Genomic DNA, 27,840 nt, shown 5'->3' with positions numbered 1-27,840 from the left:
TTAAACCACTTTCTTGGCACAATTTATTTTTCTGACCCAAACAAATAAGCCATTAGCAAGTCATTAACAATACTCTACCCTAAACTGTCAGTTTAACAGCCCTGTAAAAACATTTTATTTTTTTTTTCCTTTTTTTTTAGTTTAAAAACAAAAAGTGTGCATGCTGTTGATATTAAAACTGCAGTTACTCTTTCAGGAGTACCAGCTGTTTTGTTGCAAAGCATTTTCAACATATTAATCTGTACAGTAAAGACAAAAACTCAATAGAAGGCAGTAGATGGCTGTGTTAGGTGCCACTCTAGGTAAGAGCAGACTCTCTGAATTTCTTGTACACTTCCAGATCCAATATTCAAGCCCTTTTTGAGAGTTTGGTTCAGGTCAATCAGCACAGAGGAAGAAAGTAATTGTACATTCATCTCTAAGTTGAAGTGAACTGAACTGGTGTAATTTAGGCTCAATTCCAGATGCTCAGCTTCAAGCTACTTCTTGAATAATTCCTCTCAGCTTTCTCTTAGGGGTTTTTCATGTTAGCCATCACTGGCACTGCTTTTGGCCTTGCTGCTCCACACTGATGAAAACAAGGGAACAAGAGAAAGGACCAGAATAGGATCTTCAAATGAACAGCTTCTTGCCAAACCAGCAAGGATACCATTCCCCTCATCCCAGGCTCCATGGATATTTCCATCAGATTTCCATACTGTGTTTCTTGGGAAGAGAGAAACCTCTGGACAGTGAAGATTTATTATTAGAGGATTTTTTTTTGTTAAATAGAGGAGGAAAAAGAAAAAAAAAAGAAAAAAGAAAAGAAAAAGAGTACTGCAGATTTAATTTCACATCTTGGCTATGCTCTGACAAAGGAGAAGTTACTGAATTCAGCAACTTCTTCTTGTCCCAAGCCAGGGATTAATTAATGCCCCTCCCAAAACTTGTACCTGTCCCAACCCACGCCCTCCCTTAGCCCCAACCCTTCCCATTTTATTTCCCAACTAGACAACACTGTTGGCAAATCAAGACAGCAAGAAACTTACATCAATAAAAACAACAACAACAACAACAAAAATAAAATCATGTGAAGTGTGCCAATGCATCTGGGGAACTATCCTACTCAGCAGTGCACTTCTCCAAGCAGCAGTTCTGCTCAGGAGTCAGCTGTACCTTTCAGGAGAGGGAGAGTTTAAACGTTTTGAGCATGCTCCATGGTGCAATTCTGAGTGCTGCAGAACCACAGGCCAAGAGATTGAACACCTGGATTTTTAATCCCCCTGGAATTCTTTCTCAGGGATGCACGTGGTTAATCCAACCCAGGGGTCGTGCAGGAACACTCAGTGAGTCCAATCCCATGCTTCAGCACAAGCTCCAAGTCTCCAGTTCAGCAAGGTATAAGGCATGTGGACAAGAAGAGACATCAGCAGAATGCAGCAGGATCAGCAGAACAGCATTGGTGATCGATGCTCCAGTTTGTTGAGACTTTGACCCCACTTTGAATCCCTGATTCCTACCCCAGACAAAGAAATTCAGTTCCTCTCACAGCGTTTCTGAAGCCATCTCTTTTTTTTTGTTTTGTTTTGACCAAGTGTTAGAAGACCAACTCCTTTTTGTTTTGATGGGAATGCAGAAACACTGGCAGAAGCTGTAGGAGAAGCAATGGAGCAGCAGAGGTGTCTGCAGGTGATCAAAACACTGCCCTCAACTTCAAGTGTCACTGCACTAAGTCAGGAGATACTGATCAGGGAGTAAACTGGCCCAGCCACTAGCACTGTCACAGAATGTGTATTTAAAAAAAAAATAATAAAATAAACAAACCAAAACAAAAACAGAACAAAAGGCAAACAGATTATTTAGGAACCTTTCTGTTCAGAAGCAGACCAGGATTAAAAAAAGTCCCACAAAATTAAAATGTTAGATTCTCCACCTAAGTATTTTATACACATGGGCTGAAAGTGACCATCACACAGGTCTGAACAGCACCTTACAGTACAGACTAAGACTTAAAGAGCTGATCTGGTATTTGAAGTCTTTTAATTAAAAAAAAAAAAGAAGGAAAAAAAAAAAAAAAAAAAGTGGCTATGGCTGGGATGACACAAATGGGACACTTCAGAAGACAAGGCAGAGGCAAAACTGGCAGCCTCACTTGCCAGGCCATGGAAGCAGTGTAAGGGGAAAGGGGCACTTCATGCACAAAATGTATTTTACAAAATACATATCCAAAAAAGAAAAAAAAAAAAAAAAAAAGAAAAAAAACCAAAAAAAAAAAGAGCCAACAACAACAAAAAAATAATCCCACCTTGCACTAAATTGCAGCACTCTTAACACTTGCTCTGCCACAGGCTGCTGCCCATGCCTTGTTGGATAGGAGGAGGCATGTGAAAAAGGGGAGAGGGGAGGGAAATCCACGTTTCAGTCTGTTTTTCAAACTTTCTCTCAGCTGGGAAGCCTTCAGTCATCTGATGTCAGACATGGAGCCCTCAGAGTACGTCGTGGTCATGACAGGAGTGCCGTTGTTTGCCAAACAACCTTGCCTCAAGGTTTCAAAATATGAGGCTTGCACTGGTTTGTGATACTGCAGAACTCTGATGGCATCTTCTATCTTAAACCATTCCCTTTTCCTTCCTGTGGGCAAGAAGAAAAATCAGCAGATGCCAACAAAATGATCCTCAGTCATTAGCACTGATGCTGCAAGAATCGTTTTGCTGTGTAGCAAAGCAGCAGCTCAAGAGACACCTGGGAATTTTCTTTCTGGATTCACTGATCTCCAGGGCCAACCCCTCCAAACACCCCCTGGATGGCTCCTCTGTTCCCATGGCAGGAATCTGACCAAACAAACTGGTCTTGCACCTCCTAATTTAAAAGCACACCTTTATTTTGCTTTTCCTGCAATCCTGTTTGAGGCAGATGCTCAGTTGAGGCCAACACACACCAACCACCACTTGACTTCTATCACTTTGCAAGTGAGCCTCAATTTTTTGGTGGACACACTCATTCCATAAAAACTCTTCTGTACACAGCTGGAGGAACATCAGGTTCCAGGTGCTACAGTGCTGACCAACCTCGTGCTGAACCAGTTCATTTGCATTTGGAAATCTGATTTAAACACAAAGATTTCAAAAGGGAACAGCAAACAACTGATCCACGCTGCCCACGTGGGTTTTCTTCTTGTCTTAGAGAAGACAGCTCACCATAATCTCTGCTTAGAACCTTCAACTGTGATAATTAAACCCAAAATGCTGTTGAAGCAGCTGCACAGCTGAACTGCCTTCACTTGGGCCACAGAGCATCTCTTCAACAGTTTTTTTTCCCCCCAAGCAACCAAAAGGAATCACAGAATCATAGAATGGGCTGGGTTGGAAGGGACCTCAGAGCTCATCAAGTCCAACCCTTGATCCACTCCCCCCGTGGTTCCCAGCCCATGGCACTCAGTGCCACATCCAGGCTCTTTGGAAAGATCTCCAGACACGGAGAATCCACTACTTCCCTGGGCAGCCCATTCCAATGCCTGATCACCCTCTCCAGAAAGAAATTCTTTCTCATCTCCAACCTAAACCTCCCCTGGCACAACTTGAGACCCTGCCCTCTTGTCTTGCTGAGAGTTGCCTGGGAAAAGAGCCCAACCCCCCCCTGGCTCCAACCTCCTTTCAGGGAGTTGCAGAGAGTGATGAGGTCTCCCCTGAGCCTCCTCTTCTCCAGCCTCAACACCCCCAGCTTCCTCAGCCCTTCCTCACAGGACTCAAGCTGCTCCAGTCCCTTCCCCAGCCCAGTTGCCCTAGAGAAGAACCTCAGATGATGAGGGAGACAGGAGCTGCTGTGGTGCAGGGAGAGATTCAGGGAGCACAGGACTAAAGTTTGCAATGTTGGACAAAGGCTACTTCTACCTCAGGAGCCAACCCTTGATCCACTCCCCCCGTGGTTCCCAGCCCATGGCACTCAGTGCCACATCCAGGCTCTTTGGAAAGATCTCCAGACACGGAGAATCCACTACTTCCCTGGGCAGCCCATTCCAATGCCTGATCACCCTCTCGGTGAAGAAATTCTTTCTAATCTCCAACCTAAAACACCACTGCAACTTCTCTTGAGCACAAGGTTTCCAGCTCCCAGAGGGATGCCAAACTGATGTGGTTTGCCTGTATCAACCCAGTAAATACCAGCCAAACACCAAGGGCTTACCAATATTGACAGAGTCCTCCCAGTCTTCCAACACTTCTGTGACGATAAGAACGTAAACATAAGTCCTGTGTTTCCTGTCCCGATTCTAGGAGGCAAAGGGGACAGGGTAAGGACAATGCCACCAAGGGAATAAAGGCAGGTGTGATGACTAGGAATTGGAATTATAATCACTGTGATGCTGTGGACCCTTCTGTCAAGTTTCTCCCCCATGTTCTAGCTTGTTCTTAGCTCTTCAGAATGGTTGTGTTCTACACGAGGGGTCTGAAAGCATTCACAAGGATTGCAGCCCAACAGCCTGGCTCCTGATCTCTAAGGCAGTATTTGGTGGACAGATACACTTATAAATCAGTTGCTCAGATGGAAAAAAAAAACCATTAGAATGATTTCTCTCTTTCAGCCCATTCTGAAATAGGGTAAAAAAAAAAAATGCAAAAAGAGCCCTGTTTGGTAGCTGCTGACCCTGCCCCTGGGACTCTCAGGTGTCAGCACACACTTTTCCCACACTGCAGCTTGGCAAGGGGTGATGGCAGGTGCTAAAAAACAAAGGGGAAGCACCACTCCCCAGATGGCAGGCAGCTTTTTGGGGCACCAGGAAGGGTATGAAGGCAACTGAGGACAGCCACTGGTTGTTCCACCCCTGACTTTAACCCAAGTGGAAACTGCAGGTGGTTTTTATTTCAACAAGGAGTTCTAAGTTTGCCTTCAAGCAAGTCATCTAGATTGCCTTCACAACCAATTATTCATCTAGATTCCTTCACAACCAATTATTTTTTGCATCAAAATGTCACAGCCTCAATGTCTGAAACTTACCTCAAATATTCCCACTAATCTTCCTAACGTCCCTTTCACTCCAGCCTGAAAAAGCCAAAGAGAAAAAAAAAACAAACATGCTTTAACAACAGAGATATCATTTCTTATTTGTTGTGCAGGAGCAGCTGCTTTAGAAGAGGAAGCAAATGCTGTAAAATGCTGTTAATCTGAAAACAGTATGATCACAAGAAAAAGGACACACATGTATCACCAACTCCAACCATGCACACATTCCCTGGAATTTTTTCTTCTTTTTTCTACATTCAAACCATTTTGTATTCAATCTGGAGGGGAAAAAACCACCAACAAACCCAACTATTTGATGAGTTACTAATTGCATAGCAATATAAATACCATGCCCAGAATCTCCTCTATTATTAAAGCCTAAGCATGGATAAAACTTACTTTGGGGTTTAGCAGTTTTACCTCTTTAAAATTACAAGTTTGAGAAAATAACTTTAGAGTCTGTATTAACACATCCACTTACACCACCAAAGCAGTGTGAGAGTCACCAGATATTTCAGGGATGTCCTGCATACATCTGAAGCAAGCTCACATAAACATAAAATACTTTCAGCATTGTCATGGGGCCTCCTCAGCAGAAAGATTATTTTAGATGTAACACAAAATGCAGCTGCTTTGGAACCAAGCACAGACACAAATCAAGAGAAGATCTAAGCAACAGCTTTGTCTCCTTTTTAAATACTACTGAGGATTTTACCCACTTCAGCTCATTTGCTGTCACTTTTTATACCTCTGCTGTCTCAAAGTGCTGTTTCTCACCTCTGCTCATGAATGCAAAATCCCATCCCACCCTCCTGCCCCTGACACCCTCTTTCCCTCACCCTGGTAATTTACATTCTCTCCTTTTCACAGCTCTCAGGGGTTGGAACTCAAAGAGCCAGAGAAAAAGATGAGATTTTGCTGTGTGCCTGCCTTGGTCTGAAGTAACACAAGCCTCTGGGCACACAACCCAGCCATGCTTGGAAGGTAAATTTGGCTGCTGCCTCTGGCAGCTGAAACACATCCTAAACAGTTCAGGAAAATAGTGCCTCTGCTCTTGCAGAGATGATAAATTAAAAAAAAAAAAAAAGAACTTTGGGTGAAGGCAACTAAATATTTAACAAGGCAAATTCTCTGTGCTGTGCAGCTGAGAGAAACCATTCCCTGCTTGTTCAGCTCCTCCCCAGTTGTGGTTCAGTCATATGCCTTTAGAAAGGAAGAACTTTAATTAATTCAACATTTTACTGAAGTTCCCAGCCTATGAAATGAACACCATACAGCCAGGGCACACCTCACTACTGCTGATGGTAGAGCTGTCCCCAAAAAAAGAGATTTGTGGCTCCTCTCACTACAAGTACTGGAAATCCTGAGTTCCTTCTGTACCACCCTCCCTCAGCTTTACTTCTAGGAGGAAGCTTTTCACCTGAATCCTTTAGGTTGGTTTGGGATGCAGAATTTCTTGTCTCCTCATCAGGGATTTGCACCAGAATTTCTGGCATTCTGCTCAGCACACAGGTGGGCCACTGACTCTTTAACCACAAGACTATTTCTGGAGCCAAAGAGCAATTCCAGGAAGATCAATGTACTCCTGTGTGTGCTCACCAGTCTGGTGGGACAGATAACTGGGGCTGACCTTTGTGGATGAGTGATTTTACCTCATCTACAGAAGCACTGCTGCTAAGCTGGACTGATCTCTCTCAGAAGTGAACTGGAAGGCAAAGAGTTGAAATAAAATTCACTCCAAGAACTCCTGGAGCAGCTGCAAACAGCAGGGTGTTGGGTTGGGTGTTTTTAAGATAATTAGCAGCAAACACAGAGAGGAAGACAAGGCTTCCACCTGCCCAACATACATATATTTATATTTAAAGGATGAAGTGTAAGCAAACAGTTCAGGTAAACCACTTGTCTTAAGCCAATTTTCTTGTTGCTGGAGAAGGCAATTCCATTGCTCTGCTCTCCTCACTTGCCTGCAGAGGCAGCAAATCAAAAGCCAGGAGTGTTGGGATGCTTTAGGAAGCTCTCAAGCCTGACAAGAAACATTCCTCTCCCAGCTCCTAGCCAGCCTAAGAATTAAGGAGGAATATTACACCAGCAGCCTCCCAAGCACTTTATCCCCAGCTCTAAAACTGTGCTGGAAGCACTGGAGGTGAGGAGCTTTCCTTCTGCCCTGGTTAAACACAGGGGAGACAGAAAAAATGCTCTGCCTGGAAACTGAGCTCATCCCTCTCCTTTCTGCCCCATCTTATGCACCCAAAAAGGCAGAAAAAGTGATGCCAAGCCTAACAAGCACTGCAGGAACACCCTGTTGGATTACCATGGAACAACCTGAAAAAAGTGCTAAAGGTTTTCCTCACATATGAATTTACCACGTGCAGCAGCAGTGATGTAAACAAAGGGTTTGAGTCAAACAAATGATGGGCTGATTTTATAAAAATAATCCTTACAAAGACTGCAAAGCACATCACCCACTACACCCTGCAGACCTAGGTTACCCTCAGCTTACTATAATGGAAGAGGGGATTTTAAAGACAATTTATGGGACACTTAACACAGACCTATTGGATTGTTATCCACCCCTTGCTGCTGAAGCACTTAAGTTGACACAGATCTGTACATCTGTACTTTATTTCATGGAATAAACAAGCTTGGAAGTGAAATTCACAGCCTCACACCAGTTTCTAACATAAAAGTTGGCCAAAACATCCAAGAAAATAATCAATAGCTGTTCTAACAAAGCAAGCTAGATAATGAGCAACAAAACTGAGAGGCTCCTCTTTGGGTAAGCTCCATACCTCTTGCTTTCTGAGCCCTCAGCACCTTCCCACCTCACCTCTGCAGGACAGGGAGCACTTTCTTGGAAAGCTCCAAGCAATAGGCAAAGGCTGATGCAGGGCTGAAGCTGCATCTAAAGCTTAATTTGCACCAGATGACTCAGGAATTTTTTCCTTGGTAGTAAATGGCTTGAGAATCCTCTGCCCTCAGAGGCCACAACAGTGTCTGGCAGAGACAGCACAATTTATTTGGACACATGATCCCCCACCATGCAGCAGAAGTGGGGCCCAGGCTGCAATCCTCAAAATTCAATCTAAAATTCATGTGTCCCAGCACCAGCACCAACTGTTCCACCCAGAGGTGTGAAAATCAAGCTAATAAATCAAATGACAGCATTCCTCAGGAAAAGGCAGACTCAGGTAGAACAGAGGAGAGGCAGAGCTTGCAAAATAAGCTGCTTTTTCAGTGCTTTTTTTTTTTTTTTCAGTGTTTTTTCAGAGCCAGTGAGTTTCCAGTGTACAAGGTAGTCCTGACTGGAGGAAAAGAGGGAGAGGGAAGAGTCCATCAGTGTCACAGCAAGAGCCAAAGTGCTGCTGCAGAGCCAGAGGGGTGGGCTGGGCATGCAGGGCAAGGAAGAAAAATCTGGAGGAAATGAAGCTTTACTAGTTCTGCTGCTCATGGAACAACTTGTTTTAATAAAGAAAAATTACTGAAGACATCCAAGAACAGCAGGTTCAGGTTTCAAAGCTGAAAATAAGTTGGGGTCAGATGCAAAAAGCAGCCTGCAGCAACACCATCTGTTCCTAGGGACAGCTTTTATTTCCTTCCATCTGAGCAAGGGAAAATGTGGGTTGGAATTTCAGCTATTTTCCTTTGCTCTATTAGGCTCAAAGCCTGCATCTACTCCAGCTTACTGCTGGGCTGTGGTAAAACACCCAAACCTTTGCTCTAATATTTGCAGTACTGAAGGTAGTAAATCCCACTGCTAGCTTGGACACGTTCTAAAGATGACAGCTACAGACCTGCTAGGAAATCCTCTGGCTGTCTCAGAGAGGGTTGTATTTATTCATTTAATTCTTTACTGCATTGCAGCCAATTTATATTTGTAACATCTGTAAAAGAGAAATGATGGAGTGAAGAATTTTAAGGTATTTGACTCACTTTGATGAAGTTGGAACACAGGGGTTAACAGACAGCACTGAACTTGCTCCACTGAATATTACTAAATGTTTAATTTAATGTTTAACTCACTAATGAATATTACTAAATGTAGGAATCTAGATTTAGTAGGACATTTAGTACCTAAATGTAGATCAACACCATCACCCATGGCCCTCAAAGTATTAAAGTCTTCCTGTTGGAGATGTTCATATCCTAAATCACCAACTAAGCAAATGAAACAGAAAGGATTATTCATAAAACATGTTTAAAAGGGGGAAAGGAGGAAAAAAAAGGGCCCAGCAAGCAGATCAAAGTACTGTCACGATGGACTATTTTTTATACTGGCATCAACTGCCTGTTTGATCACAGATCAAGCACAACTTATCTGGCTTTTGATTCCCATGAAGAAAGCACAAGCAACAGTCCCATAATTTTACAGAACTTGACATTTACTGAGTATTTAAAGGTCAGGATGTGAAAGATGCTCCAAAATGAAATGTCTTTGGGTTTAACAGAGGAGTGTGGAGCCTTGTTTCAAAGTCACTCTGTAGTAAGTTAAATTTAAGGCATCTATTTCTAAACCTGTTCTTCACCAGTTGCTCACACCCACTAAAAAAAAACCAAACCCTTTATTCCTAACACAAAATGAATTTTGAGAATAGAACAGAAAAAAAAATAAAATCCAAGAATGAAGAAGCAAAAGATACACTACAGTGGTGCCAATGAGTGCTTTAATGGGCACATCACTCCTCCAGAAGGTGAACCCAAGAACACAGCTGGAGTTTATACCTTTGTAAGGCTGACAACATCATTCTTCAACAGTCTGTCAAAGATAAGTGGGTTTATTCTGAAAAGGCTGCTCTCATTCAGAGCAAGTGTGCTTGTCTACTGCCCCTGTGCTTAATAACAATGCCCAGGAGTTCAAGTCACTTCAAATTTTATGCAGACAACACCAAGCATGACAAGTGTTGGTACCTGTCCACTTCAATACCTCTGCTGGGGCAGATTAATCTAGATAAGGACTGCATCAAACTAGGACAAGGACTTCTAACTCAGCCAGGGTCAGAGGGATCACAGGTTTCACTCAGAATCAGCTTTTCCTTTGCAGAATGTTCTTCTAATATTTTCTTCTAAATTTTTGAGGAGGGAAAAGTCAAGATTTCTGTATAGGAGAAGAATTCCAGTAATCACACAGATAAACTCAAAGACAGACAAGATGAAATGAAAACAATGAGTGCAGAAGTTCCAGATCTTAGTGTAGGGAAGTGCATTTTAAAAAGCAAATGAATACCATGCAAGAAAGAATAAACTGAGAAAAAACCAGCCTATTGTCATCTCCAAAGACCAAAGCAACTGAAAGGATAGAGTCCTTCCAGCCCTTCAACTGTCTCTTATTAAAACAAAAATAGCATCCCAAAGGCAGTGAAAGAAGTCCACAAATTTCTTCCATCACTTTGACCAGCACACAGATCCCCTACTTTTAGGATAAAAATGACTTTGTGTTCAGCAACACAGAGGAAAACTGATTTTCCCTCTCCCAACACAAGCAGCAAGCTCAGCCAACCTCTTGTTTCCTTCTGAGTGACAGCCATGCCTGTCCCAGGAGAGGAACAAAGGCATCAAACCTACTCAAATTCAGCTCCAGGGTACCTAAAAAAGCCTGAATTCACATGAAAGGGTGAACAAGGATTACCAGCTAGCACACACACACCAGCTGGCTGGCAAGCAGCCTCCTAAAATACTTTCCCTGCCAAATCAATAGCACAAGCTGGGAAACTGGGTGCACAAAAAGTCCTTTGCAGCTGCAACCCAACAAACATCCTCGTCCTGCGTGCACATTCCCCAGCAAACAGCTCACTGAGCTTCCCAGCTGATGGCCACCTCAGTTCTGTGTTTGGACTGGAAGCAGCACACTGGAAAGCAACCCTATTCTAGGAAAGCCTTGAACACCTAGAAGCTTGCCTGAATTTCCCCCCACCCCCTCCCTGGGTCAGCTAATCTCAGTAATTTTATACTCCTGCCAGGCTGCTTTTGGGAAAGCCTTCATGGGGACAGCATCTGGGGAGAGCTCAGCTTTCCCATCCCACACTCCTGGGGGTCCCAGAGGTCAGCCCTTGGGCTCATCCTGCTGATATTTTGGAGCTCTTGGAAGGTTTTTTTTTTTTCCTCCTGTTTGTGGAGCTGCATTCAAGCAGTTAGGTGCTTTGCTGGGAAGGACTCAAGCCTGCCAGGCTGCCAGAGTTTGAATTACAGTCTCATTCGGCACAGGTCCACGTGAGGCAGGGAACACCAGCTGAGCAGAGGGGATTATCTCAGCCAGCCCAAACCAGTTCCTTCACTGCAGACTGAACCCATGCCAAGGGTTCCTTTCAGCCACTGAGCTGTCATGGAAAGAGAGCAAAACTCTTCCAGAAAGAGAGAGAGGGTCGATCCAGATTTATTTTAAGGGTTTGAAAGGCGAAGCCGTGCGTCTCCTGCAGAAACCTTTGGCTTCTGGATCAAATAATTATTATTGATAAAGATTGGGGGTAAAGGAGGAGTCTGCAGGGAAAAATATTTCTGTTGTTCTGCTCTGTTCTGTTGTAATGTGTTGGGAAGGTTGGTGAGCTACTCAAAAAGCAGGAGCTGTATCACAAGGTGGAAACAAACTGCAAGCAGCAATCCCCAGTGCCAGAGGGACCTGAAGATCCTAAAAGAAAGTAACTTTTGACAGTATAATCCTGCCTGTCTTGCTGATAAACTGCTAGATTGTAAAAACATTCCAAGAGAATGAAACTGCTACAGTAGATTAGTCCAGAGGGTCAAATATTCAGCATTTCATTAGAGAGCAGCAGGTACTTCCAAGTACTTCAGGGAAAAATCTTCGTATAGCAGACAATTAAATAAAGCAACTTCTGGAGAAGCTTCCTCCCAAGTGCCATCAATTAGCCCTTGATTTCTGTTCTGCAACAAAGATTTATAACCCCCTTGAAAGCATTTTTTAATCCTGTCTTACATAACTGTGAAGCTACTTGGTCACCCATATATAATAATGCAATCATTTCTGAATCCAAGCATCCCTCCAACTGGATAATATTCAGAAGTGAACTCTAAAGATGTTTTACATAGTGTAGTCAGCTGCCATTTGTTGTCTTTAAATCCCTTATGAAGAATAAAATTCTTCTTCCAGCTTTAAAGAGGAAAAATATGCCTTCTGCATACAGATCAATGTGTTTGATCCCTTCCTGAAAGGGCTTCAAATAAAGAGCTAAAAACGTGAACAGGTGAGGAACTGTTGAGAAATTGTTGTTTATAGCTCTTACAATCAATTTCTCTCACTCACAGAAAACCTAAAATATGTGTAAGACCAGAACACACTCAATTTCCTATATCTGGAGTGTCTTTAGTGGTTTATAAGGTTTTATTGCTGCCTTTTACCCAAGCACTACATAGCTCCACAAAAGCACAGCTGGTTTTTTTCCAGTTTTCATAAGTAACTTTTCTTCATACAGAGGAAACAAAATTGAAAGTATCATCATGTGTATTGAAATGATGATAGTTTAAGTTTTATTTCTTTTCAGCTAAAGGTATCAAGCAAGCAAAAGTTCATCCTGGCTGAGAGCCTGAATTCCATCCTATGCTATCTTTATTTAGGACTCAGGTTTCCCTCCCCACATACGATGTGGATATCACCCCGTGTTCTTCTCCACCTTAAGGAAAACAACCAAGAGGGATTAAAAACAAATTCCCAGAGCCTGGAATGGGGCTCAGCAGTTCTTGTCAAGCACTCACCTCTTCACAGACTTCTCTCACAGCTGCCACGTTGGGCTCCTCCTCGGGCTCCATGCCACCCCCAGGGACAATCCAGCGGTCAGGATGCCGACTGCTGCTCACCAGCAGCACCTAAAGAGAGCAGAGCAGAGCTGATGGATCACCTCAAGGCACTCCCTTCCAGAGCCCAACTGGCCAGGAGAAGTTGTCTTGGCACCTCACACCTCCAAACACAACCAATCCAAGGCCAATCCTTGAAAAGAACCACTTTTCCCCCAAAACCAGTTTCCTTTGCCTCTTCCAGGCAGCTGTGCACATCTGTATCAGTTTCTCTCTTTAAAAAGAAAATGTAAATCTTTTTCTTGGTTACCAGACATGGCAGTGTTATTATTTTAATTGTTTTTGTGAATAAGGATCCCTTTTGTTAATTCATTAATTATTCTAATTCTAGTGGAGCTCCTGAGCCATGACAGTGTGGTCATAAGACACAAAATGCCTTAGATATATTTAATTAAGTTATATTTAATAAGATAAATATTTAATAATATTTAATAAGATATTTTATAAGATATTATTTAATTAAGTTTATTTCACTCACATATATTAAGGAAAGCTTTTACTTGAGATTTTATGTTTAACTGGTTTCCTTTGCCTCTTCCAGGCAGCTGTGCACATCTGTATCAGTTTCTCTCTTTAAAAAGAAAATGTAAATCTTTTTCTTGGTTACCAGACATGGCAGTGTTATTATTTCAATTGTTTTTGTGAATAAGGATCCCTTTTGTTAATTCATTAATTATTCTAATTCTAGTGGAGCTCCTGAGCCATGACAGTGTGGTCGTAAGACACAAAAAGCCTTAGATATATTTAATTAAATTTATTTCACTCATATATTAATGAAAGCTTTTACTTGAGATTTTATGTTTAACTGGTTTCCTTTGCCTCTTTTAGGCAGCTGTGCACATCTGTATCAACTTCTCTCTTTAAAAAGAAAATGTAAATCTTTTTCTTGGTTACCAGACATGGCAGTGTTATTATTTTAATTGTTTTTGTGAATAAGGATCCCTGAAACTGCTTTTGTTAATTGATTATGTTAATTATTCTAATTCCAGTGGAGCTCCTGAGCCATGGCAGTGTGGTCATAAGACACAAAAAGCCTTAGATATATTTAATTAAGTTATATTTAATATGATATTTAATAATAAGATATTTAATAATATTTAGTGGAGTCCCTCAGGGGTTGGTACTGGGACCGGTGTTGTTCAATATCTTCATCAACGACTTGGATGAGGGTATAGAATGTACCCTCAGCAAGTTTGCTGATGACACTAAGCTGGGAGGAGTGGCTGACACACCAGAAGGCTGTGCTGCCATTCAGAGAGACTTAGACAGGCTGGAGAGTTGGGCAGAGAGAAACATGATGAAATTCAACAAGGGGAAGTGTAGAGTTTTGCATTTGGGGAAGAACAACACGATGGCCCAGTATAGGTTGGGGGCTGACCTGCTGGAGAGCAGTGGAGGTGAAAGAGACCTGGGGGTCCTGGTAGACAAGAGGATGACCATGAGCCAGCAATGTGCCCTTGTGGCCAAGAAGGCCAATGGCATCCTGGGGTGCATTAGAAAGGGGGTGGTTAGTAGGTCAAGAGAGGTTCTCCTCCCCCTCTATTCTGCATTGGTGAGGCCGCACCTGGAGTATTGTGTCCAGTTCTGGGCCCCTCAGTTCAAGAAGGACAGGGAAGTGCTTGAAAGAGTCCAGCGCAGAGCTACTAAGATGATTAAGGGAGTGGAACATCTCCCTTCTGAGGAAAGGCTGAGGGAGCTGGGTCTCTTTAGTTTGGAGAAAAGGAGACTGAGGGGTGACCTCATCAATGTGTTCAAATATAAGGGGTGAGTGTCAGGGAGATGGAGTTAGGCTCTTCTCAGTGGTAACCAGTGATAGGACAAGGGGTAATGGGTGTAAATTGGAGCACAGGAGGTTCAAGTTGAATATTTGAAAAAATTTTTTTACTGTAAGGGTGACAGAGCCCTGGAACAGGCTGCCCAGGGGGGTCGTGGAGTCTCCTTCACTGGAGACATTCAAAACCCGCCTGGACACGTTCCTATGTGAAGTGCTCTAGGTGGCCCTGCTCTGGCAGGGGGGGTTGGACTAGATGATCTTTCGAGGTCCCTTCCAACCCCAAGGATTCTGTGATTCTATAATAAATATTTAATAAGATATTTTATAAGATATTATTTAATTAAGTTTATTTCACTCACATATATTAATGAAAGCTTTTACTTAGATTTGATGTCTACAGAAGACAGGGTATTTAATAGTAAGTTGAAAGTGGAGAGGTGACTGTGTTAGGGATATTGTGTGTGTGGAATCAGAATCATGTGTAACACAGAGAATTATTGTAGTGTGTATACTTTCCAATAAGCTGCTTTTTTTAGGACCCTTTGCCACTGACCTACAATCACAGTACTTGGTAAAACACTGCTGGTTTATCCTTTATGCTAACATTTTATCCTTTATCCTTTCACAACTGCTGGAAGCTTCTTATCTCCCAACTGGTTTTTGACACCTCCATCATTGAAGTTTTGGTGAGTTTAAAAACTTTTAAAAGTTTTAAACAAAACAAAAAGTTTTGTTTAAAAAACCTTTTTCTAAAGTTTGTTTAAAAACTTTTTCCACTCCAACACTCTGAATTATTTCAGCCATCACCTTCTCACTGCTCCCAGTGTCACAGAATAAATCCTGCCCCTGCACAGCCCAACACCAATCTGCTATTTGATACAGGACAATCCTCCCAGGGGCAGAGTCCCCAAGTCACCAGGGAGTCCTGGCAGGTTGGGAAACACATCATGGAACAGCAGCAGAGGGAACAGAAGCTGCTCAGCACCTTCTCACCTTCTGCAGAAGTTTGATTTAACCTTATTGGTACTTTTTTTGGGCCTCCATTGCCTCTGTGGTTACACAAACCACACGTACAAGTCAAGTGACTGCCCACTGACTTGTGTAAAATTTCTATTATATTTCTATTTGTATAGATTAATATCTGTATTTATATAGATATTGATAGCTAATTTAAAAAGAGATTTTCAACTTCCTTGTTTGCCTCTTCTTTTGCAGCAGGTACCAAGGAGTTCAGCTCTGGAGGCAGCATTTGGATACTTTTGGTTTAGATGATGTTGTTGATGAGGTGGAATCCTGTATTAGACCACTGAAAAACCTGAGGAAAAGGCTGCTTCCAAGGACAGACTTTTTTTTTCAATCAGGAAAATGCTTTAACCATTTGACAGGAGTATGCTCTGTGGCAGTTTTTCATGTTATTCCAGTGTAACTCTGAACAAGTTGGGTTTTTCTTTTGTCCTCTTCTAGAAACAAACAAAAAAAACCCCTAAATAACAACCTCTGGCTAGAAATTTTCCCAAGGCAGACCAAGACATTGTGCTTATTAAATCCACTTCTAGTACATCCATGGGCTGAGATGGAAGCTAAAACCAAAACTAATTCTGGTTTTCAGGTCTCTAAACTAAGTTTGTTCATCAGTCACCGTGCTATACTTCATCATTTCTCTGGCACAAAACTTCCAGGCAAAGCAACTTGCTCCAGAAACTTCCCAACATCCCAGTCCAATTAGGTTACAGGCCAGCTGTAACACTTTCAATCAGACATTTCAAACTTCAAGCCTTCCAGACACTAAAATCCCAGGCTTTACTGTGCAAATGTTGATGTAGCAGTAGGATATGAAAAGATTTGCACTCATTAGTGAGAGGAAACCTACCTACAGAATTCAAAAGGAAACATCTGAAACAAAAACATGCCTGAGATTTCCAGGGTTTCTCAGTTCTTGTATCTTTTGAAAACTCAACTGCCAGCCCACTGCCCTGCAAAGTGATTTATTTTTTATTTTTTTGGTGTTTTCTAGTGTCAGCAGGATCCCACCTGCTGAAAGAAAAGTCTTTTCAGGGCAGGGAAAAAAAGAGGGGAAGGCAACAGGTTACACCCCACCAGGGTGAGGAGACACAGATCAGTTGTGGGGCTCCAACCCACAGCTCTCAAACCAGGAGGAGCAAAACTGAAGGCAGAAACTGCAGGAGGGCAACAACAAACATTCTGGCAGCTGCTGCTGTAACCTTTCCTACACCTGGGACTAAACTCTTCAGTGTTCTTGAGTGTCAGCAGTTTTTTTGTGGGTCCCACCACCACTGTCTGCTTGTGTGAATCAGTCTGAACCCACACCTCAACCTTGCAAAGAAGCAGCAGCACCTATCAAACCCCCTCAGTGACATCCCTGAGCATTCCTCAGTCTATCTGCTGAATTAAGGTAATTAAAACCCAGCCCAGAACTGAAGCTGAAAGTGCTAGCTGTGTTCTGCAGGTTCCTAATGGGGATGCTTCACACCTGAGAAACCTCCTGGCTCAGGATGCAGCAGAACAGCATTTCCTTTAGAGCAGCATCCTCCAAGAGGAAGACAGAATTCCTTTCCCTACCCACAATCCATAGAAAAAGAGGATCAGGAAGCCATGCCTAAACAGGGAATGTCAACTTCATTCATGGCAGGGCCTTCAAAGCTCAGGACAGCACCAGGTACGAAGGGTTGGGGTGGCAAAGATATCACCAGCAGCCACCTCTGGTTTGCCACTGGCTGGGCACTGCAGACAGCAAACTCCTCTGCCTCTCATCACCACAGCTTTTCCTCTTATCTTACAGGAGTTTTACTTGGTCCTGACCCCTCAGCACAGGAGATCTTGGACTGAAATTCCAGGTGAGTCTGAGGACAAAGTTAAAAGAAAAGGAGATTTCAAGCCCATGTTTTCTTGCCAGGTAAAGGAGGGACCAACTTTGTCGCTTCCAAATTCAGAGTTTGAGTTCAAAGAAAAAAAAGAAAATTATCAGGAAAAGCTGTAGAATCAGATCTTTGAAACCCAGCACAGCACACTTCATGCTACTGAACTCCTGCCACCTTCCACTTGTGAGAAAATCCATCTGCAAAGAAAAGCCCTGAACAAAGACTGCTACAGGAAAGGCTGCTGGGCTGCTCAGACTGAGACAATGCCTCAGTAACACACCAGGAGGAACTTCCAGGTGTAAACAAGAGTTCTAGGCAAAGTAAATTAACTTCAGCTGCTCTGGCAGTTGAGGATTTTCTGAATAGAATTAACATGAACAAGCCTGGCTGGGAAGGAAAAACCTGTTATTCTCACACTTTTATGTAATCGGACTATTTCCTGTTTAATAAAAAGGAAATCCCATCAAGAGGGAGCAGGAAGCTTGCCCTACAAGGTCATTCTTTTAAAACAGCTTTAAACAGGATATTGCTACCAATGAGCTCTCCCAAGACAAAGGGGCCTAGCTCAAAACGAGGGTGAGACACTGCTGTGTTTGAAAAAAAACCCCACACCTAAAAAAAGTCCCCCTGTCCCAAGACACAGAGATCCCAAACCCGTAGTTTTTGCAGTCAGTTGTTTCCCAAGGTGCTGCAAAGCCAGGAAAATGAGATCTGCTGAAAAACAACCTCTCTGGCAACCATTAATATTTGGGTGGAAGAGCCCAAGTGCTGTTTCCAAGATAAGGAACTCATTCCCCTCAAACCTTCTCTCCCTCCACCGGGGTGAGGATGAAACGCGTGGGGAAGTGAAGCTACAGGCAGAGCAGGTTGGAGCAGAGGGGTGAAACAGTTCCTGTTCCTGCCCAAACAGGGTCAGAATGAGGTGAAGAATCCTTCAGTTTCAGCCCAAACGTGGGATATAGCATGAGGCTAACTTAACCCCAAGAAGCCAAGAGAGAGAAGGACACCTCTGCCTTCAGGTGACACCCAGGACAAGGATGTTGTTTGGTGGCTTGGACTAAACCAAACATTCTTCAGAACAACTGAATTCTAGAAAATAAAGAGCACATAAAGAGTTTGGGGTTGTTTTGTTTTTTTAAGGACCACTTGGTAGCTCCCATGTCTTCAACACCTACATTTTTCATTAATTTTTTTATTACATAAAAATGGCAATATCCAAGCAGATCCTTTAATTAAACAGTCTTTTAAAAATAGCCAAAAAATTAATTACTCTACTTATAATAGCCAAAAAATTAATTACTCTGCTTATTTACACTCAGGCCTAAACACAAAGGCAGGCTGACATATTTTATTCTTGCCAGGCAGCTGTGTTTAAGATGGCCACTGAGATTCTTGGCCTAGGAGGGATTTGGGGGGCAGATTTTGGAGCCAAGTCTTGCACTCTTTTTCCCAGGTATCCCTTCCCATGGCCAAGTTCTGTTCTCCAGGATTAGAAAGCCAATTCTGTCATTTCCAAGCAGGGAAATGAGCAACACAAACCTCTCTGGCAATGCACAAAGTAGCTCTCACACACAATCAGTGAAATAAGAGAAAGGTTAGAAAAATAAACAGAGTTTGAAGTTGACAGCAGGGGTTGACAGTGCTGGGTTGGAGCCCTGGTAGTAAGGAACCTTCAAAGCAGAATGTAATCAAATAAATAAATAAATAAACCCCCAAACAAATCCAAAGCAGCCTCCCCAGTTTCCCCAGGAGGGAACAGGAAACATGCTGAGACATCTGAGGCTGCCTGGCCCCACTGAGCTGGGAGCTCCATAGGAAAGGAGTTTGTCACTGGGATAACCTTAAAACAACCTCATTTTAGACACATTTCTTTTTTTCTTTTGCTTCTTCTTTTTGTTTTGCCTTCCCCCCCCTAAAATAACAGCATAGCTAAAATAAGGCAGGGAATTAATAGACCAAAAGGTTGAGGGATTCCCAGGTTCTTTCACTCTATGGTGGATTTAAACAACCACCACCACCCATAAATAAAACAAGAGGAGCTACACTTTAAGGAGCACAACTCCTAAAAGAGGCTCCACAGATGCATTACAGCCCAGACTAAAGGGGTTACAGCATTATTAGAAACTGAGCTACAATATTATTAGAAAATGAGCTGTGAGCCTTCCAGGAGAACAGTCCCAGCCCCACGTGCCAGCCCAGGGACAACCAAGCTGGCAGCCTTGCTAAGAAAGAGCAGGCAAGATGTTAAACACACATTATTTTGGCTCAGCCAGCATTCTGCTGACAGAAGCCAATCTATAGCTACTGGCTCAACACCCTCTGCACTTTGGTTTGTCTTTCCTATCAAAATTTCAGCCACAAAACTCATGCCACAACTAAAGCAAAAAAAAAAACCTCCCTGATGTTTCAGCTCCTTTCACACCATTATTTATCAGAACTTAAGACTGCAAGAAAATAACCCAAGAAAATACCACGTTTCCTAACACACTGTGGGGAGGCTGGTGGAGAAGATGGCTGACTTCAATGATTTTTTTTTTTTTTTTGCCTGTACAATCTGTCTTTGTTTCCAAGTTTTGATTTAATAAGAGTCTCTGTATTCAGGAGTTTGGAGCTGAGCTGTGCTCCCAACTCTCCCCTGTGCCCTCTTGACCAGACAGCACATTGTAGCTGGTGCAGCTCTGTGTCCAGCATAATAAAGACCTTTTATGCTTTATTCAAAGTTAACAAAATGTTCTCACAATCCCAGCTGTATTACTGTTACTATACTGAAGGCTTTTACCTCTGACAAAACCTGGGATCTCCATTCCACCCCAGTAAACCACCTCTCAAAGGAAAAAGCAGCTGACAAATGGAGTTCCAGAGAAGCAGGAAGGGAAAAGAGACCCTGGAGTGAGCAAAGCCAGGCAAAAATTCAGCTTATTTAATCAGCAGAAACATGGCCTTGATTAGAGTCCAACAAAACATGAGTTTTCCTGAGTCTGAACACACAGGTCCAGGCTTCCAGGAGGGTTTTTCCCACCCTCTTGCTCTTCAGGGAATGTCACAAAGTCAGCACAGAGGACTGAGAAGCCCAGCCTGCCTTTTAGTATGACAGTGACTCTGGAAAAATAAAGAATACACACCAGCCACAGAACAACCCTCTCCTGACCACTGCAGCTTGTCCTGGCAGAAGTGTTGCTGCTCCTCAACAACATTTTTCCTTTTCCTCAGAGAAGGGGGGGATCTTCACACAGGTTCCTGGCTCTGTGACATAATGGGATTTAACCTAGAAAACTGGAGGCAGGAAAATAATGGCAAAAAGCTGGAAGGGGAAATTATTTACACTGCAAAACTAAAGCAGAAATCTTGACTGAGGGATAAGAGGTGAAGTGGAAGAAGCTGAAGTGATTTCAAGTGTTTGGATTGCAGCTACAATATTATAACCACAAAGGAAAAAAAAAAAAAAGAAAGAAAATCCTGGTTTCCAAATACCAAGGCTCATATTACTGGTATTTCATTCTCCTTGTGACTTGAGAGTGACTGCTTACTCTGCCCAAACACAAACCAGAGTCCTTTCCCTCCATCAGAATTACATTTCACCACAAAAATGATCATTTTCACCCTGCCTTTTGCAGCAGGGCCAGGACAGAGAAAACAGCTGGAGCCTGACCCAGCAGAAGAGCTGATAAGGAGACACTCCCAGGGAAAGCCCCCAAACCTGATAACCTCTTCCTGCCTCTTCAAAACCAAAAGTTGGTCCTTACACAGCTTGGCCAGGCAGACTTTTTGCAGAAGGAATGATAGCTTTTAAACTGATTTTTTTTCTCCTAATGGGGAAAAAAAAATGGAGTCTTTTGGTGCTTTTACAGAGATTCTGGATGTCAGCAGTTGCCTATGGCTACATTTATTGTTTTGATTAATGTGTTCTACTCCTACAGCCATGAAAACTCCTGAGAAACTTCTCAAATACAAATATTTAACTCTACCTGTGACATCAACCTAGGTTATTTACACATGAAAAAGTAAGCACCCAAGTCATTGTGAATTCAAAGAACATTCCAACCATCTGAAGCATCTGCAAGAACATCCACCCCCTAGGTAATTGTATTCCTCTGAGTTTCACATGGTAAGGTGAATTTCTGAGAACAAAGAGGTCATTAACCCCTGCACAAAAAAAAACCACAATTATGGAGACAGGAATTTGGATAAACACACAAAAAATTACAAATATCCTTGACTAGTCTGTGCAGTCAGTCTAGGTGGAAAAAGAACTGATGTTTAAATAAACCCAGTACCTGTTTCCCAGGTGCTGGGTATGAGATCCAGCAGCTGAACATTGCTGCTTCCTATTCATGAAGCAGAACTGAGTTTTATTTTCTTCTGTCCAATTTTTATGGGTGACCCCACCAGAGAGGCATGCAGGATAATTTGCCTTAAAAAAAAACCCACAATAAAACCAATAAAAGAGTGATGATAAAAGAGTTGGCTCTGCAGACCACAAGAGACCATCCATGGAAGGATGCTGAGATGAACCAAGTCAGGGAATTATCAAAGATGGTTTTTTATTTTATTTTTTTTTTAAAAAGGGGGGGTGGAACACAACAAGTGAGGAGAGAAAGTGAGAAGTGTTAAGCAGAAGAGATGAGCCAGTGGCCACTGCTGTTAGTTCCTCCTCAGCAAACCCAGAGCTGGCCTACACTCCATTTTCATCACTTTCCCTGAGTTGCAGCAGAACAAAACTGACTCATTTTTTTCAGTTTCACACCAGCTCACAGAGCTTCTGGTCAATTAAGTGAAAATTTAACAATTTTCATTTCTTTGTAGTTTGGGAAAGTACAAGAAACCACTGAGTTTCTTGGAAAATCCTTTATGAAAGGGCTAGAAAACACTTTTGAAGATGGAAGCTGGGTTTTGCAGAGGTTTATACTCTTGCTACAAGCCCAGCAGAGAAGGACAGGGGAAGGGTAAGCATGAAAACTCTTTCTAACCAGGTCTATATCCTACTGGAGACATGGTGATGTGTTAGCAGCAGACAGGAAGAATTCAGTTGGTTTTAACCACAACCCTTTTATGTAGCTGAAGGGAATGTAGAGAGTCAAGTCCAGCCATCAGAAGAGAGATTCTGAGATTCTAGTCCATAGAAAGAAAGTACAACTATCATATGACACTGAGCTCCCTTTATGTCCCTGAAGTGAAGCACTCCAAAGTGTTTTTAGCTATTTTTATTCCTATATTGAAGCAACCACACAAAGGACAACCCAGGAACACTCTGTGACCAGCAGCATGGGCTGCACTCACTCTTATGTCAGAGTTTGGTTCCAAACTGACCCAAGAGAAGCAAAAGGGGGGGAAAAAAAAAGATTTGTTTGCATTCAAATGACTTTCCCCAAGGAGGCTGTGGTGGGGCCACATCAAGTTTTGGTGCCTGCCTGGGTCTGGCACAGGCAGAGCTCCCCAGCCCCTGTGTGAAAGTTCTTGTTTAGACCCCATTCACAATGAAGAAAAGACTACCAAGCCTGGATCTTATTCTTTTCCAAAGCATTTCCTCCAAAAGAACTAGAAAAAAAAGTCTTTAAACACAGCAGTTGTTAATGAGCAGCTTGTCCTTTCAGCAGATACAATGTGGGCATGCTCAAACCTGCAGCTACACCAGGGCAGGGACTTAAAGCCAAAGGGTTCCTCTTGATTTCTGGGAAACATCTACCAGAGATGCTGCCACTGAGCAGGGCTTCCATCTGCTTTGGAATAGTGAGAAGGTAGTGAAAGTTTCTGGAATATTTCCCCATGGGAACAGCTGGTCTACACAAAAAAAAAACCCCAAAAACCACCCCACAACTTGTGCTGTGAAAAATAACCCCATAAGAGGGATACTGAGAGGCACTGACACCTCTTAAGCTGCACATGAGCCAGCAGTGTGCCCAGGTGGCCAAGAAGGCCAATGGCATCCTGGGCTGGCTCAGGAACAGCGTGGCCAGCAGGTCCAGGGAAGGGATTCTGCCCCTGTGCTCAGCTCTGGGGAGGCCACAGCTTGAGTCCTGTGTCCAGTTCTGGGCCCCTCAGCCTCAGGAAGGAGCTTGAGGTGCTGGAGCAGGTCCAGAGAAGAGCAAGGAGGCTGTGAAGGGATCCAGCAGAATTGCTGTGAGGAAGGGCTGAGGGAGCTGGGGGTGTTGAGGCTGGAGAAGAGGAGGCTCAGGGGAGACCTCATCACTCTCTGCAACTCCCTGAAAGGAGGTTGGAGCCAGGGGGGGGTTGGGCTCTTTTCCCAGGCAACTCTCAGCAAGACAAGAGGGCAGGGTCTCAAGTTGTGCCAGGGGAGGTTTAGGTTGGAGATGAGAAAGAATTTCTTTCTGGAGAGGGTGATCAGGCATTGGAATGGGCTGCCCAGGGAAGTAGTGGATTCTCCGTGTCTGGAGATCTTTCCAAAGAGCCTGGATGTGGCACTGAGTGCCATGGGCTGGGAACCACGGGGGGAGTGGATCAAGGGTTGGACTTGATGAGCTCTGAGGTCCCTTCCAACCCAGCCCATTCCATGATTCTGTGATTCTCTACCAAGACAGGGAATGGTTTGGGAGATAAGACCAGACTTGAGATCTCCTGATCTGCACATTCTCCATGTTTGCAGAAGCAGCAAATCCCAAGGGAGTTGACTCCATTTGAAAAGATGGAAATAGCAGAGTCCTGGCATTCAGCTGCTGAAAGGTCCTTTGAAGTCTGTTCACACTCTCTCTGAATTAATCCTCTGGGTTCCCCTGTTCTCCCTCCTCCCAGAGACATCCTCTGTGCTGGCTCCCTGCTTATCAAACAACACAAATAGAGATGATTTTTTTCTTTTTTTCCACACAGCCCAATTAAGAAAGATTTTTTTTTCCCCTCCATTCAAAAGTCATGTTGAAATGAACTCCCCTTGTACCTCATTTGACAGGCACAAGTCCCAAAGACATCTTTCCAGCCAACCTTTGGTCTTCCAAAAATGTTTCAGAGCTTCTTTTATTTGCACAAGTGGGGGCTTCCAAATGCAACAGAGAAAATGGGCAACTCCAAGCACCATAAAGTGAAAATAAATCACTTAAAAACTAAAAAAAAGAGACAAAGTGTGACTATTTTAAGAGCTTTTCTTTGCAAATGCAATGCCTAGCCAGGACATGCTGGTTTAGCAAGCTCCACTGATTGCTAAGATTTTAAAGAAATCAATGCAGTGCAGAGGTAGGGGGTAAACACTTAAAAAGAAAAGATGCAGCCTCCTCTCTAAGTGCAAAGAGATTTTTTCTTATTTGTTGATAAATGTCTTTAAATTCAGAAACCAATTTGGGCTTCCAAATGGGTTGTTTTGGTTTGGTTTTTTAATTCATAGTAGGAAGCAAAGGAGAAACACAAGAAGGAAAGCAAGAACCAAGATCTACTATTTCTTAAGTGCTTAAAAGAAACAGTATCCAGCAAGAGCCAGTCCTGGGAAAAAATAATACAGAAAGTTTAAATTATTTATCAAAACATGCTTCTTTTTACTGGATTTTTCAGGAGTAAGCTTTGAATAGATCTTCAACAGATTCTGGGGTTTTTCTCCCTTCCCTGGAGAGGCCTTTTAAATCCCAATTTCCATTAAAACAGAAGTAATCAATAATAAAATTGTAGCACAAAAAAGCTGTATTATTCTCCAACAGAAAACCATGGAATCTTTCACAGATCTATTAAACTGTATCACTAAATGTGCACAGATAACACCTTTCTTGTTATCAAAAAAGTGCAAGCAGCAATTAATGAGACATGCAGAGACTTCTCTCCAAGTTTAAATCAGTGCCAAGAAATGAGAACTGACCTAAGAAATAATTAGCAAGGGAAATGAATAAAAATCAAGGGTTCCTTCTTGCTGGTTTCAATAATTGATAGGAGAATAACAGAAATGGCTTCTGGGCCTTTTGTCTGAGATGAGGAGCAGTACCTGTCAGGAGTGTGTCCTGCTCTGGGTGTGTTCAGTGTGCTCTGAACCTTCCTAAATTCATTTGGTGGCAAATCCCACTTTACAAGAGCTCCTGCAGGAGCTGAAAGGTTGGGTGATGTCTTCAGGAAGCCAGTCCACAAGAAAAGCAACCTGTCATTCATTGTTTCAGTATTTCTGGGGTTCCTTTATATTAAAAACAAAACAAAAACCCCAAAGCAGCACACAGACATCTACCTGCTTGAGGGAATCCACTTCCATCCCATCATTTACAAAGCTGCCAGTGCTCCTTGCTGTGCCACAGGACACCAGCACAGCACCAGTTTGTACTGGGGAAAGCAGAAGGCCAAACACCAACAGTGACCAAAGCTCAAGAGAAAATGATGCTCACATGAGCACCTCCTCACCCTGACACCCATCTCCCCCAGCTTCAAAACAGAAGTGTGGAAATGCTGAGGCACAGGGGGTTCAGCCACCTCAACTCCTGCCTTTGGAACTGGATTTTTCTACTCTAGGTCTTACCTAAAGCCTGAAACTGCACCAGGGAAAAGTCCAATCTGCTTCAAGTTGCTGCAAGCACAACACAGAGACAAAACTTTGACATCAAGATGGCTTTAAAGCTCAACCTTCACCCAACCAGCTGAACCTCCACTGAAAAGAAACTTGTCACAAGTCAGGGTGCCAACAGAATGAGTTCACTTTTCCTTCTTCAGTCTTGGGTCAGTACCATGACACTGCCACGTCGAGAGACCTTTGTGTCACCAAGACCTGAAGAGCTCTGAGATGTCACCACCACTGCCATGGGGTAAGCTCTGTAAAGACTGCCCACCTTGTCACTCAAAACCCTTGTCACTCTTAAAAACTACATTTTTATCTCCAACCACACTGTAACCAAACATGGCCAAGCACCCAACTTGAGAATTGCCTCACAATCTGTGTGCAATTGCACCAGGAAACACAAGTGCCTCCAACCCCCCCTGGGCTGCAGAGCCCCAGGATGGTGACACAGCACAATTATCTTCTCCACAGTGAGTTCAAAGTACCATAAATTTCCTGAAAGTCAGTGGGAAGGCCCTGCCTATGATGAGCACTTCACCAAAACAGTGTTTTCATCTCAGACCATTCATGCTTGAAATGTTGATGCTCTTCACCATGACAGCACAGCTACAAAGAGCTCCTTAAGCCTCCTTCCTTCCCCATGTTAAAGAATAACTGAACAGTATGCTAATTCACTTTCCTCCAGTGAACTGTCTGCATTCCCTTCCCATTTCCTGTAGCTACAAATATGATAATCAGGAGAACAAAGACTTTAGCACAGCCACTCAGGAACCAGTAAATGAAAAGTATGCCTGATTTTAGAAGGAAAAAAAAAAAAAAAAAAAAAGAGACCTGCAGCCTAGCCTGGCCTCAGTACCCCAAGAAGACATTAAAAAAGAATAGTGAGTAAAGTTCCCCTTTTTAACTTCATGGACAATACAACCACTCAGCAACACAACCATTCTTGAGCACCCCATCTACCTTTAATTCCCACTTCCTCCCAAGCCTCTCTGGACAGCAACTTCTGGCACTCCATCAGTCCCCTTTTATCCCAGTTTCTTTTTATAAATCCAAGGTCAGGTTTCCTCTCCCATCTCATGTGATGTGCTGGACTGAAGTTCTGCCAGCGTGGTCGGTCCACTCCACTGCCAAATCCCATCGTGTACCACAACACTCCTTACCAGACTATTCCACCACCCCAGCACCACTTCATTCTGAGCATTTCTCATTTTTGGGGTTTCTTCTGGTGAACAGAGAGAAATAAAGACAAGGGAGAAACCAACTTTCCCAACCACGCTTATTTCAGCCCTGGGGGAGGGACCCTAACCCAGCCTTTCACCCAAGTCCCACCCGGGGGTCTCAGGGTGCTGGAAGGTGTGGGGGGGTCCCTGACCTCACCCCCCAGCCCTACCCCAGGGGGGTTCCATGTCTCCAGCCCTCACCTCCTCCTCGCTCTCGCTGCGGAAGCACAGGCAGGCCGCCCGCTTCTTGTAGCCGTCCCCATCGTAGGTGCGCGTCTGGTTGGACTTGAGCTTCATCATCCTCCTCCTCCTCCTCCTCTCCCAGGGGGCGGCTGGAAGGGGGGGGGGGAAGGGGCAGGGCAGGCCGGAGGACGGGGAGGCCCGCGGCCTAAAGGGCGGGGGCGGGCAGGGTGGCGGCGCCGGGAAGGACCCGCGGGGCTCCCGTGAGGGGCGGGCGGGGAAGGACGGGGAAGGGAGGGAGGGAGGGGGGGGGGGGTAACGGAGGGAGGGGGTGGCCGCCTCCCCGCGACAGTCTCTTTCTCGGTCTCGCTCTGTCTCCCGCAAGCCGGGAGCCGCCCGCTACGCGCTGCCGCCTTTCGCCCGCCTCATCCCTCCCTTCACTTCCAGCCGCTCCGCCGCCGCTACCAGCGCTCCGGCCACCGCCGACGACGACGACCGCGACGCCATCTTGGGGCACGCTACGCAAACGGCGTAGAGCCG

General features: G+C 43.7%; 1 protein-coding gene across 1 annotated transcript; it reads right to left on the bottom strand.

Moving 5' to 3' along the window:
• Positions 1-27,840, bottom strand: NUDT3 (nudix hydrolase 3). Its single transcript, XM_030465383.1, has 5 exons — positions 27,322-27,840; positions 12,679-12,789; positions 4,972-5,016; positions 4,162-4,246; positions 1-2,610 (listed from the first exon to the last, which is right to left on the bottom strand). The coding sequence occupies exons 1-5, from the start codon at positions 27,418-27,420 to the stop codon at positions 2,441-2,443; spliced, it is 510 nt and encodes a 169-aa protein (XP_030321243.1). The 5' UTR covers positions 27,421-27,840; the 3' UTR covers positions 1-2,440.

This window comes from Calypte anna, chromosome 26 (assembly GCF_003957555.1).
Source record: "Calypte anna isolate BGI_N300 chromosome 26, bCalAnn1_v1.p, whole genome shotgun sequence".
NCBI lineage: Eukaryota > Metazoa > Chordata > Aves > Apodiformes > Trochilidae > Calypte > Calypte anna.
The sequence above is the reverse complement of the archived record's forward strand: the minus strand, read 5'-3'. Positions and strand labels throughout refer to the sequence as shown.